The sequence below is a fragment of the Platalea leucorodia genome (assembly GCF_965183815.1).
Source record: "Platalea leucorodia genome assembly, chromosome: Z".
Lineage (NCBI taxonomy): Eukaryota > Metazoa > Chordata > Aves > Pelecaniformes > Threskiornithidae > Platalea > Platalea leucorodia.
In genome coordinates, this window is record NC_138858.1 from 19,299,245 (window position 1) to 19,312,307 (window position 13,063).

Here is a 13,063-nt window from a genome sequence, read left to right on the forward strand (position 1 = left end):
AGAATCTATGCGCTTTCTCCTTGTCCCTTCCTCATAAAGGGAAGGGGGAGGACCACGATGTTAGCAGTACACTAATCTATTACTTGGCAGATGTGGATTATCTTCATGGTCCATGGCTGACTTTTCATATGACTCTGGAACTCTTCAACTAGATCCTCCTCCAAGTTCCTGGGAAGGTTATAGTAAAAATGGAATTTTTAGATCAGAACAAACCCTTCAGGTCAATCTAGGGGGGAAAAAAATTACCCTAAGAGCCATTTAATTCTGACTAAAAGCACATACAATCTCTTAGTTTCCTGAAGTATCCAGTGTTATATAATTCACAATCTAGCCTTTCACAGCCACTGTCTCATCCCAGAAATATATATTATGATGACTATAAACTCCTGAGTATGATGTCATCCAATTTCATTCCTGCCGTCTTTCCTAGGCCAGAGGTGTTACTTGTCAAGCTCAGATAAATCCACTGCAAATAGGGAAAAGACCTTATTCTGCATCTTTCACAAAAGAGAACTTCAGAGCTTCCAAAGAACTGGTGAGTAAGACTCAGGGCTGCGGTACCGCAGGACAGGGGCGCAGAGCTGATCCTTACGAGCCCACTGCTGTACCTGTGGGGACAGCTGTGGTGGGGGTGGCATTCCTCATTCACAGTGCAGGAGTGCAGCCTATGGATGTTCTCACACATACTGCATCTGCCTTGGAAGAAAAGGTGCATGTTCTTGACAGCCTGCAAGCACTTAATTTGTATGCACAGAATGGCAAAGGCAAGGGCAAAAAATCTGGATGTTAAAAGAACACTTGGTAAAGTGTATTTTTAATGCATGCTGTTGCCTCTCCTTGCTGTTTCCCCTGGAAGAACTGTAAGAATGTGAAGTGCAGTACCATCGCATGTAAACTGGAAGACACTATGCTGAAGGGAGAGTACTTCGTGAACGTGTCCACACGAATCTGGAACGGAACCTTTGCTGCTGTGAGTATCAGCTGCATCTTCATGAAGGATCCAATACTCAAATATTTCCTAACTCCTGATATTTTTCAAAGTTCAGGAAAGAGACCTTCCAATCTAGAAAGACCTTCCTTTACTTTACATTGTTGTATATGTTTTTCCAGATTGAAAACTTGAATCTAAAAGTAAAGTAAGTAGTGAGGCTGCATAACGGAGCTGATGATAACCTTCAGTCCAGCACAAAACTTAAGAAAATGCTGTGATAATGCAATCTTCACAGCTGAAAAAAACATTTTCTGCATCTGTTAAATTCATTCAAGGGGAATTGCAGTTTCCACAAAACTCAACACAGGACAGCAGAGTACAGTATCGTCATAGACTGGAAAATAATGTTGCTTTTAGCTTTTGAACATCACAGCCTACATAGTGATCATTTAAAGTCACATCAAAATATCAAAAGCCTGTTAGTGCTGCCACTTATATTTGTTAGAGAAGGTGTGGAAATTTTTTTTAATTGATTTTTTGTTTTTATTAGAGTTGGTGTCAAGGAAACAGTCCTTGCTTAAAGACCTACAGGATGCTTAAAAATATCCATCAATAATATCTTGGCTTTCCCATTTTAAATCACCATGTGTCCTCCAGGATATAACTCATCATGAATTACCAGACTTTTGAAATGAGACCATGTTTGCTTCTTAGCTAGGCAACCAACCAAACTGTCTTGGAGTGCTGGGTTTGACTAGAGCGTCAGGAACATGACGCAGTCTCCTTAGTTTGTCTGGCGAGTCTTATGGCAGGTATTGACATTTAACAGCAGGGCTGTTGTCAGCTTTAGCATTCAGCTCCTAAAAGGAAAAGGTCATGTTGATAATGTAATATACGTATGCAAGTGTGTGAAGGAAAGCATCTGTCTGTCTTTAAAGTTTGTATTTTTCCAATCAGCTGGGTCAAGACCACTTGTTTGTACTGTCAGGTAGGCAGAAGGTGGAGACTTGAACTAAAGGTTGCTACCCTTGCAAGACAGTGAATGGAAATAATTTGTTTACTACTGCGTGATGGGAAGGAAAGATCACATGTCAGAGTTTTCCTCTCATCTCCCATTTTGTTGTTTTTCTATTTGATTGTCAATGTTCAGTGCAAATAATCTTGCCAGCACTCAATAATGCACAGAATCAGCCTTTTTATTTGGTGGCAATCAGTCATTGTCCAAGAAGGGGATAGCAGGCTTGCCAGTACCAGCTAAGCAAAGCAAAGCAGTGTTTAGGAACTAAAGAGGTCCTTTGAATAGTGCTCAGGTGCGTTTCTAAGCATTTAGCAGTGCAGGACAGACCACTTGGGCAGATGGCCACAGTGCAGGCGTGCAATAACTGTATGCTGCAGGGATGGACAATTCAGCGTGCATCGACTGCTGTGGACCCACGGTTGCTCACATTCCCTGTTTCAAGCCCACCACACCTGGCCCTGCCACAGAGAAATGGCTGAGGCAAAATGACAGAGCAAAATGACAGAGCAGGCATTGCATCTGGTATGGCTGGCGAGCGCTCCTACAAACCTGAGGCCGATCCCAGTGGTGCTGTAGGCAGTGGGGCTCTTCGTGCCCGACGCACAAGGAGAAGAGCAGCGGTGAGCTGGCAGTGTCTGCACAGCCATGCTCCTCTCCTCTCGACATGTGCAGAGGGAAGTGGGATCTGGCATAATGTCCCTTTTCAAATGGGAACTGGCTGAACATTTTTGTTGTCGTCTTTGTTTAAGCTGAGGGAGCGAGGTCAGAATTTGAGCAGTGGAGAGGAACAGATAGTGATAGGAAAAAGTCAATGGGGAAAACCAGAAGCGGGGGGGGGGGGGGGGGGGAGGGGAACATCCAGTTTCCATTTCTTTCAAAGGCCAGAGATACATCCCCATCTGTCTTTTGTTGCTGATCTATTTCTCCCTTTCTCGCTGTTATTTTTCCCCCATCTCTTCCCTGCTACCAGCAGTAACAGCTTTGAAATAACTATAAAAATGGATACATAATCAACTCCTCCTGTTTTGCTTGAACTATATGTTAAAGAAAAAAAAGGTGGTTCTCCAATTTCATTGCTAAAAGTAAGAACAGCAAAATTAAGACTGGATTAATGATACATTATTACTTTCATAGACACATTAGCTTCGGACAAATAAAAAGATCACTTTAATTTTCTTAATACTGTAATGTTTTTTTCTGGTTCTGACGTCTTCATTTCAAAGCAAGAGAATTATTTTAGGATGTCTACATGCTAATCAATTTGCCCTGTAATAGAGCTTTACAGTCTTTTTTAATCTTCTCTTTCAGTTGACCTTCCAGACATTACAACTCTCTGCAGAGGCAAAAATTGATACACATAACCCTGAGTTATTTATAATTGGAGAGAATACCCTAACAGTAAGTGATAGATGAGTATATTTTTTCAACTTCTCTATCTTTTACTTTATTAAAGTGATAATATTTATTTTTCAGTGTCCTTTAGGAGTACATAGCAAATCATGAACTCGGATGATTATGTTGAACTAATATATCCTTTTGGCTATATACAGCCTCCCTTAAGTTACTAAAATGTTTTCATTTCAGCCAATTGCTATATAAACCAGACTTAGTTAAAATCTGTAGATCTCAAATGGATTGTAGAACTATCAGCAAAACTCAGTTAGCAACTTCTGAAATTCATTTAGCATCCTGTTCATGAAAAGATCAAAATTTGGACTTCTTTCTACAGTGGAATTAATTGTTGTAGATAAATGAGCTCTGGGAAACATTTTCACAGATATGATTTATAGTCTTACTTCTGTAAGTGTATTTGGGTTGATGTTTGTAGACAGATGTTTGGCACAGGTCTACAGCAGATATACTTAATCTCATTTTTAAAAGAATGTGCAGTATTTTTTGCATTTGGAATGGCTGTCATATGGACAATATGGATACAGCTAATCTCAAGAAAAGTCTCCAAACCACTGCTTTATTAGTGTATAATCCTTCTCCCAAGGTTTCCATCTGCTATATACAAACATAACACTTGAATAATACATTAGCGCTGTGGTGCTGTTGTAATAAACAAGATACATTGTTCTCTTGGCCGATCTAGAGAGGAACACTCTTCCATTTGCAATACTAAGGTTAGATTTATTTTTACATGATTTACCAGCCTGTTTTATCCATAAAAATAACGAAGGCCATTGAAGACCAAAATGCAAGTTAGTACGGGAGTCAAATACCTGTGAGAATGTGTAGCATAGCCCATTCACAGGCAATGGAAAATTCAGTTAAATACATACAAAGGTGGTTATTGATTGATCTATCTCAATGTGGAAATAAGACCGTAATTCCGTACTATTTTTTGTCATTGTTTTCTCATGGATCACTCCCATTTCTTGTGAAGAACCTCTAAATAGACCCATTTGTATTCAGGGAAACCCCCAGTGCCTGAAGAAGCAAAGGGAATATATGTGTAATTCTGGAAATAATGCCGCATTTTTGCAGAAAAATTACATGCCTATGTTTGAAGTGTGCTGAGTGCCTCAACTTTGTGGCACAGTATTATTTCTGATAGGAGATGAAACTCATTAATACAATGCAAATATTCCAATTAATTGCACAGGCTTTTTAGGTAGCTCATAAACCACATATTATTAGGTATTTTTCCACAGTTGGAGCACGACACTGCCAAATTTACATTACCAGCAGTTCTCTTGGTGATTTCAGGAGAACCAGCATTTAATTATTCAAATGACTCTTGATTAAGTCAGTTGACAAATAAAAGGTAATTCCTCAGCCAGCCATTGAAACATCTGCAGCTGGGACTTCTACATGTCTGAGGCAGTGGCTGAAGAGACCTTGAAACTTATCCACAGGGCTCCTAAGAAACACAGTGGCTTTTGGTGAGGCCTACAGCCTGATCCTTACTTGATAGCTTCTTGCCCTGTGAGAAGTCTTGGAAAATGTGCCAGCCAGTGGAGGTACACTTTCCCTAGGGCAGACAGTTTGCTTTGACACTTCAGCGATGGAGTCAGTACCCAGCACTGCATGTACTTTTTGGCAGGCCAGCAGTGATACCCAGTCTTTGCCCTTCACACTTCCTTGGGAATAGGACAGTGCAGAAGCAACCTGAGTTTATTTCCCTACTTACCCTGTGATTTTAGACAAGGGTAGTAGGATTCATCCAACTTAATATCTACATTAGTCATCCACATCAGAGTTAGCTCTTCTATAAACCCTAATCCGTAGAAAGAATAGGTATTTCTGAGATGCAATTAATCTCATCTTAAAGATGATCCTGAAAATAAGTAGGGTGAATTAGGCCCTAAAAGAGCCTATCCTTCTCTATTGGAAGCCAAGGAACTATACTGTAGATATAACACCAGATTAGGTGAATCCCTGCCATGGTGTCTTACTGACCACAGTTTGACTTCAGGGAAGATATTGGTTCTTAGGCATCGATTCACCTCTCCAACTACCATAAACAGTGAAGTGCCACTTCACTGTTAATCTAATGAAGAAAGCATTACTAGGCAAACTGCACATACATATGAGATCAGGTCCTTAGTTTGGATGAGCTGGGTTGCTGTGTAGCCAAATGAATTAATATTGCCTTGTGATGCTATGTGGGGAAGCTGCTTAGGTATCTTTGCGTAAAAGCTTTCAGATTTTTTCCAAGTTGGAAAGGACTGCCAGCTGGAGGACAGAACGTTAACCTGCTATAATCATCATTATGGCCATTCAGTTAGAAAATACACAAAGCCATCCTGTCTCAGTGAAATGAATACACATAGCCACACCTAGCACAACATTGGAGCCTTCCAGCAGAAATTACTTAAATCACCAAGATGTCAGTCCACTGCAAGTTTCCCAGAAAGCTTAAGATTAAATTACACCAGACAAATGCACTGAGCAAGCAACTCTGAGAAAGTAAACCAATATGTAACTTATTTTATCATGTTTCAGGAAGGAAAAAAACCTTCATGCTAAATGCATGTTGTTCCAAGATTAAATCCAAAGATTTGACAGTTCATAAACATTACCGCAGTGTCTCCCTGAGCGACTGTTATATGTAACTATATAGTTGGTCATACCCAATCCAACTAGATACGGTATCACCTCAATACTAACTTCCAGACACCGTATGCTTCTTCTGGGAGCTCTCTGGTATTGCTTGTAGTTCAGGAAGCACAGGTATGCTAGAAACACTCCTGTTTGACCCATACATCTTACAGGAAATTCATGCAGTTGACTCAGGAGAACACAGATTAACATGAGACAAGTTGTTAGTGGTTTCCCAGAAGGTAGGAATAGCAGGCAAAGGAGACAGAGGTAATCACCTAGCAGGAGGGGAGAAATTTCAGCAGATGCAGTGAGTGCATGATGGTGTCTGGCCTCCATGATTAGGATTGCCTCCTACAGCTGCCCACCACAGATAACAGGCTCTGACAATGCTTGGTTGGAAGTAGTTCTTCTCCAGCTGATGCAGCAGAAGTCTGTTTTGAGCAGATGGGGCTCTACACCAGGCTATTCCCCACCTGCATGTAAGCATGTCTGGTTTACCTACTCTGTGTCCATGTACTATGGGAACAACTCTGAAAGACCTCCTGTTACTGGAGAGGCATAAGGCTGGCAGGAAGAGATTGCTTCTCTGCCTGTTGTGTACGGCCAAGAGTGATGAGGGCCCCTAATCCTTAACTGGCACTGCCATGTGCCGTGGTGGTGCAACCAGGTATCTGTGGACAGCAGTGAAAGGGCTGTAATTGCCTGGTGTGTTCCAGTCATTGACCGTGGAATATGTGCAGTCCCGCTATTCTTGATTAGTGAAGCATTTGGTTTACAAACCCTACTTTATATGCAGTTAACGTTAACCCCTAATGCACAATCTCTCTGCTTTCAGATCCCAGTTACAATAATGAAGCCGGATGAGAAAGCCGAGATACCAGTTGGTGTTGTGATTGGCAGTATATTGGCTGGACTCCTCTTGCTGTTAGTATTGGTTGCTGTTTTGTGGAAAGTAAGTAGGTGCTTATATTTTTAAAAAGAAAAGCAGAAAGGGATAAATACATTTGGGCTGTTTTCTTTGGAATCTCTTTTCTCTGCTGCTGAACAAAACCGCATGTGCAGTTTGGTGGTATGAATAATACCGCATTGGTATTGCACCCTTGATGGGATTTAGAAGGGCTTTAAAAATCAAAATTCTGAAACGAGTCCCCATAGAAACTGGCAACGTGAAGATGATGAGTTTCCAGTGGTTCAAAACAGGGGCTGTGGCATTTATTGTTTTCCTTTTAACACTGCCTGCCTCCTTCCATAACTCACCAATGGGGCTCTGAAGCCAGTGGGCAAGGGTGGGGATTAGAAGCAAGGAGGGAGAGAATATACACTGAACAGACAAAAAAAGAACAGAGAAGGGTGAGGGCAAAAAGTCATCTACAAAGGAAACCTAGACTAAGGCAAGAGAAAAGTTTTTTTTTCTCTGTGCCAGGGCACTGATGCTGGAAGCACAGCAGTGGCAGCAAGGCAGCATGGAGATGCCTGTATCTTGGCAGGGAGACAGCTGGTTGCTCAGCACTGCTGTTTTGGCATTCAGCTGCATCAGGCAGGAGTTTAAGGCCCAGCTCCTTTCATTTTAGAGTTAGGCATTATCTACAAATCAAACACTGTATGTGTGTGCGTGCTCATACGTGCATTTCTACCACCGCACTATTTAGCTTAGCTGAGAAATGTTAACTATCAATGACTCACTGCGATGTCGTGTGATTTTAATATTTCTCACAGCTTGGCTTCTTCAAGAGACAGTATGAGAAAATGACACAGGATATAGAAGATGTCGATGAAATTACAGAACTCACAAAGGACAAAGACTGAAGATGATGAGTTACGTGGATAAAGAGAGGAGATCTGAGCCACCAACAGTAATTGTGATCCAGTTGGTTCTTCAGCTGGAGTGCCTTAAAGCTTAGTAACATTTACACAGTTTTAATGAAAGTGTCTTTTTATAGATGAAAATATTTTACGGATTTTACTCTATTATAAGAGTAACTGCAGGACAGTTTGGTTTTTTTCAAAAATGATTTATAGTGCCTTTTCATATAAATTTTTGCCTTTCAAACAAACTTAGCCCTTAGAACTGGCAGGTCCGGAGTTTACAGTAACATATTGTGCCAGCAACCCTTCTCCTGATCCACTGCAGAGTGAAACAGAGCAATTTATTTCAGATTATTGTGGAACAGCATCAGTTCATAATTCAGTTGACAAGTACCATATGTGTAAAGGACGTTTTCTATTAAGTTGATGATGAATGTGTGGTGAATACTGCTTCCAGACTGGGAGAAGAAAACTCATTTTTTCATTGACTAGCTCCATCCTTATTGTTTTAGAGAAAGAATTCACACCAGCAAACCTTTGTCTTAACTAATCTATAAAGTGGGAATTGCGTATGAAGATGTCTGGGTGCTACAGGACAACTGGATGAGCAAACTGTTCCAAAAGTTCACTGTATTCCTTGCACTAAGGTCACAACTAAATTACTTAAGTACATTGTTTTAGGGAAATATTGCCAAATGGTATGTATAACTGCCTTCTGCATACTTTCTCTCCAAGAAAAAAATACGAATTTTGTAATCACAGCATGTTCTCTGCAATGTTATGATTGGTTTTCAGATTTCATCTTGAGAAGCACTACCATTACTGTTACACTGGGCTTTATGCTTGCAGTGCCTCTGATATCAGTTTGGCTTTTGATGTAAAAAGGGAAGACAGTCAAGATCTTGCCTTTAATTCTGTACTGACAGATTTTGCAAGACCAAGAGCATGAAGTGAACTAAAGGGGATAATAACGGAGGAAGTATGCAGGTTAGGGCAGAGGATAGTGAAGATCTAAGCTCTGTAAATTGTTTACTGCACTTGTTTCTTTAGCCTCTCAGTGCCCTCCAGGAGACCAAAGTTGAGTATGTCCTCCTTACCTGTCACATTTTATTTGGTCCCACACGTTGATGTTTTGATGAAGTTAACTTATGTTTTATACAGTAAAGTACTGTAGTGCTCTGGAAGGAGCTCTGAGCACAACACTTGGGTGACTTTGTGTTGGTTGCACACCTCAAGTTTATCACATGCCGTTATGCTGCCTGGTTTTAATGAAAGCTCAGTCTTGAAAAGGCCCATGCTGTACGACTGTAAACAGTCAGGGGAACTGGCCTTTTGGCTGCCTTTCTCTCTCATGGCTGGCAGTTATGTTTATAATCAATTGTGAAAGATGATGTGTGTGTTGTCCTTATGTACGCTGCCATGCAAGTGAGATTGTTTCCAATTTGAGGTGATTTACTTGAAGAGTAAAACATTTAAATGTGCCTGATTCAGAACCCGAAGTCATGTTTTCTTTCCCCCAAAGCTAGACTGTAATTATGCTCAGGCACCTTTCAGATTATTTTCTGAGGGACTCTTCAAAAACTAGGCTTGAGCATGTTAGAAAGTTTTACTCAGTCTTTTTTAATCAGTGATCAGTCAGGAGCCAACCATCTCTTTGGCAAATAGCTTCACTTGCAGTGACAGCTGGGTTGTGCTCAGTGTAGTTTTATATGTGTTTTGGATTTATTTTCTATCTATGAAATGTTATGTTTTGCGGTAGGTTTTTTTTTTTAACATTCTGAAAAACAATCCAGATTCTGATCTCGATTGTCAAACAAGACTGTGGCCATCAGCTGAGTTTGTGACCAAAACAATTATTTAAAAAGTAAAAAGTAGCAATTGCATAAAGCTAAAGAATAAGCTCCTGACCTGTAATTACAAACCCTGAGGGCAAATGCTCTGAAAGTAAAGATAAAAATTTGTCTGCCTCAATTCTTGTATAAACTTTTGAGGAAGAAAACAAAACCCTACACCCATATGTGTGGGAAGCTCGTACATAACCAGGGTCATGCACTCCAGGCCAGAAGGGGGAATTGCACAATGCAGCAGATGGCAGCACCTTTCATTTCTGGTGCTGCTTGCAAGGGAAATCTGGGCATTGAGCCAGATTTCCTTCTTCCATCTTTGGTGGGAGGTACAGGTCAATATCTGACATCCAACTTCTTTGGGGATTTAACAGTTTATCAATCAGGTAGCAATGACTCAATTCAGTAGTCTTCACTGGGTTTTGTCCCAGACAGCAGGATTTTCCCCCTAGCCTGGACATAATACTTTTTCCCAAAATAAAGGGAAGGCATAGCAATGGGTAAGGTTTTTGTATCCTAACCACTTCAAGTTACTAGTTTATTTTTCTTTTAAACTTAATACTTAAATGGCTACTTTAGTTTTTGTAATGGGTGAGTTTATTGCACTTTTAAGTTGGCACAGCCGCAAATAATGCTGGAAATATTATGTATATTTTGTATTATGTGCAAGGGGTTGGTTTGTTTTTTTAGTTTTACTTTTTTAAAACAGCACGTTACAGATAAAATAATGTTCTGAAATGTTGAGCTTCAGCATGTGCTTCTAGCCAGTAAAGTCAGGAATACCTTCAGCAAACTCAAGTTATATCTGATTCTGGTCTTGAAATCTAGCTGCTGACTTCTTGAAGTACTAGAATCAAGTCCAAAATCAGAGTTTCATATGAGCCTATGTATAGATTTGGGATGTATAACAGAGTTTTATTATCAAATAACTTCTGAAAGCTAGCATGTAAGCTCTGTAGGAGCAGGGACTGTATCACTGTGGTGCCTACATGAGGGCCTAACAGTGTTACTACAATAAAAAGAAGAATACTGCTGAACACAGACTCATTTATTTTTAAACAGCACCCTAAACAGAAGAAATGCTACTGAAAAATCACTACATGAAATGGGGCCAAATACGTCTTTGTTCCAATAGCACACAGTGAAAACCCTAAGGGGATGAATCTGCCAGGTATACAAAGAAGCTGCACTTGAAGTCTTGTAGGTTATAGTTATAACACTACTGCAGAACTATATTGTAGTGTAAGTCAGTTCACATTAGTGCAAAATATCCGTATTTGAATAGCTCCGGTTGAATAGTTGGTGTTAAAACCTTACCATGGTCAGGCCTTCCTATAAACATGGGGTAATCACTACTGGCACCTTAAATTACACTGTATTCTGCCGGTCTCATGCCCTGCACTTTATACGATGTACAGAATTGGTGAGCAGTAGCATGTCCTGACACCAACTCTGGCTACTCGCCACCATAACCTGGAAAAGCCAAGTGCAGTATTTCAGCAGGAGCACGGTGGAAAAGGAAGAGAGGGAGGAACTTGGCTGTGAATAGTAAGACAATAGGAAGACAGTCATGGCAGTAACTACCACCTGAAAACTAGCCACATTCATAGAGCGTCCTTTTTTTTTTTTTCCACTTTCAACTCCTCTGTACTTTTAACGGTGGTACATAAACATTCAGGCTAACAACTTTGACGCTTCCATAATACAGAACCAGATGACCCTAATCTTAAAGCACAAAACTCCCCTCTTTCACCAAGTCTCAGTATTCTGCAGAATTGAAAGCCAGATTCCTTATATACTGACTTCTGTGTATTACCCTTTATATCCAAAACTGAGGTACAACAAAAACTTGCAAATTAAAGAGTAAAGAAAATGAAGGTATGAAAATGCATCTCAAACTCTATAGCTAATTGCCTGAACTTTTTATTGCCTTTAAAGTTAATAACGTGTACATAATTTTCACAGCCTCAGAAACGTTGAGTCCTATCTTTTAAGTCAACCTTTCTGCCCTCATTTATAATCAATTATTAATATGCAATCACAGGTTTTGGTGTGCTAGCAGTTTTTAAAATGTATTTGCCTCTTTCTCTTAAAATGGAAGAGCTCAAGACTGAGTTTTCAGAGCTTTTTGGGGGGCAAGGGGTAGCACTGTCTGCTTTCACAGACAATTTCACTTTGTTAATAATTAATTTTGGCAGTATTTTTCCTTGTAATGTTCTTGATGGAGAAAATGAATGCGTTAGTCTATAAAAATTCCTTGAAGAGCTATGGGAAAAGCAAGCTGAGAGAAAAGCCAAAAATCTAGTTTAAAGTTGAGCAACGGAAAGGCTTCATTCCCGAGTGCGACAGTGGCAGTTTAATAAGTGACAGCCGAAGCGAGCGCCTCTGCCCCGCAGCAGAGCCAGCACCTGGGCAGGGTAGGAGCCGCTCCTCCCGCACAGCCGTCTCTCGGCTGCCATCTCCTGGGTAGGCTCCTTATGACAGAGTCCCGTTCCCCGCGTTTATTTCATGACAATCCATCAGTTACTGTTTTCATAGTGCGCATCAGGCTGAGCTCCTCTTGAGGATGGAGCAGAATGAAAGATCAAAATCAGGAAAGGAAACTCTTAAAATTAAGCAATACTAGTATATGGACGTTCTGCCAGACAAAGGGATGGATCAGTGTATTCAAATGTTGCCAGCCAAGACCCAGACATCTTTTCAGAAGGGTAACTTCTCGCTCTGAAGACATGCACTTCCCTTCCACAAACACCCCTCATCTGGCAGATCTCTCAGGAATCGCACATTGACCCTCTGGTCTGCAGCGTCCGTTCCTGGGAACATCTGTCTGCACCTGGAGCCACCACCTCCGCAGCACGCTGTGACACACAGCTGGAAGAGCCACAGAGGAGTGGGATTACCCTCCCCTATAGCCAAGGCAGAGAAACAGCTGGACTCACCCCAGGAAGCTAAGACTGCATTATATATTGATCTGCAGCTGCCGATCATCCCACTCACAGACCTCACCAGAACACAAGGTAGCCTTCATCCAGCAGTCTAGTTCTGCATGTGTGGAAAGCAGGACATGTGCAGCCACATCTTTGCCTGATGGGATTCATCCTCTGGCCTGGAAATTTGGAAGCACTTCTGGGTCGCTCCAGACATAGCTTTAGGCAGACATCTTAGAGTAATTTGCCCTCTTAAAATAATATTACCCTAACAGAGAGGGTAGCCCTACAGAGGGAGCCGGAACATCGAGGTCAGAGTATGGACTTGAATTTTAGTGAGATGATACATTTTACCTCTAATTAGGTACATCATCCCTCCTAGGGGCATTTCCATTTCGCTTTTAGATGCCAGCTGAAGAACTCAGAAGTTACACAAGACTGATGCATCATTGTTCCAGAACAAAGCAGTACTTGCCTCATGCACAGC

The 13,063-nt window shown here is 41.0% G+C and overlaps 1 protein-coding gene across 2 annotated transcripts in view; it reads left to right on the top strand.

Moving 5' to 3' along the window:
• Positions 1–13,059, top strand: part of ITGA2 (integrin subunit alpha 2) — a gene marked incomplete at its 5' end in the record, with an annotated part of 70,863 nt that extends 57,804 nt beyond the window's left edge. For both annotated transcript variants that reach the window (XM_082337121.1, XM_082337120.1), the window contains 5 exons: positions 431–535; positions 857–970; positions 3,258–3,347; positions 6,835–6,951; positions 7,716–13,059. In XM_082337121.1, the coding sequence (XP_082193247.1) occupies positions 431–535; positions 857–970; positions 3,258–3,347; positions 6,835–6,951; positions 7,716–7,805 (516 nt within the window). In that variant the 3' untranslated portion in view covers positions 7,806–13,059. The remainder of the gene's footprint in view (positions 1–430; positions 536–856; positions 971–3,257; positions 3,348–6,834; positions 6,952–7,715) is intronic.
• Between the last annotated feature and the right edge of the window lie 4 nt (positions 13,060–13,063).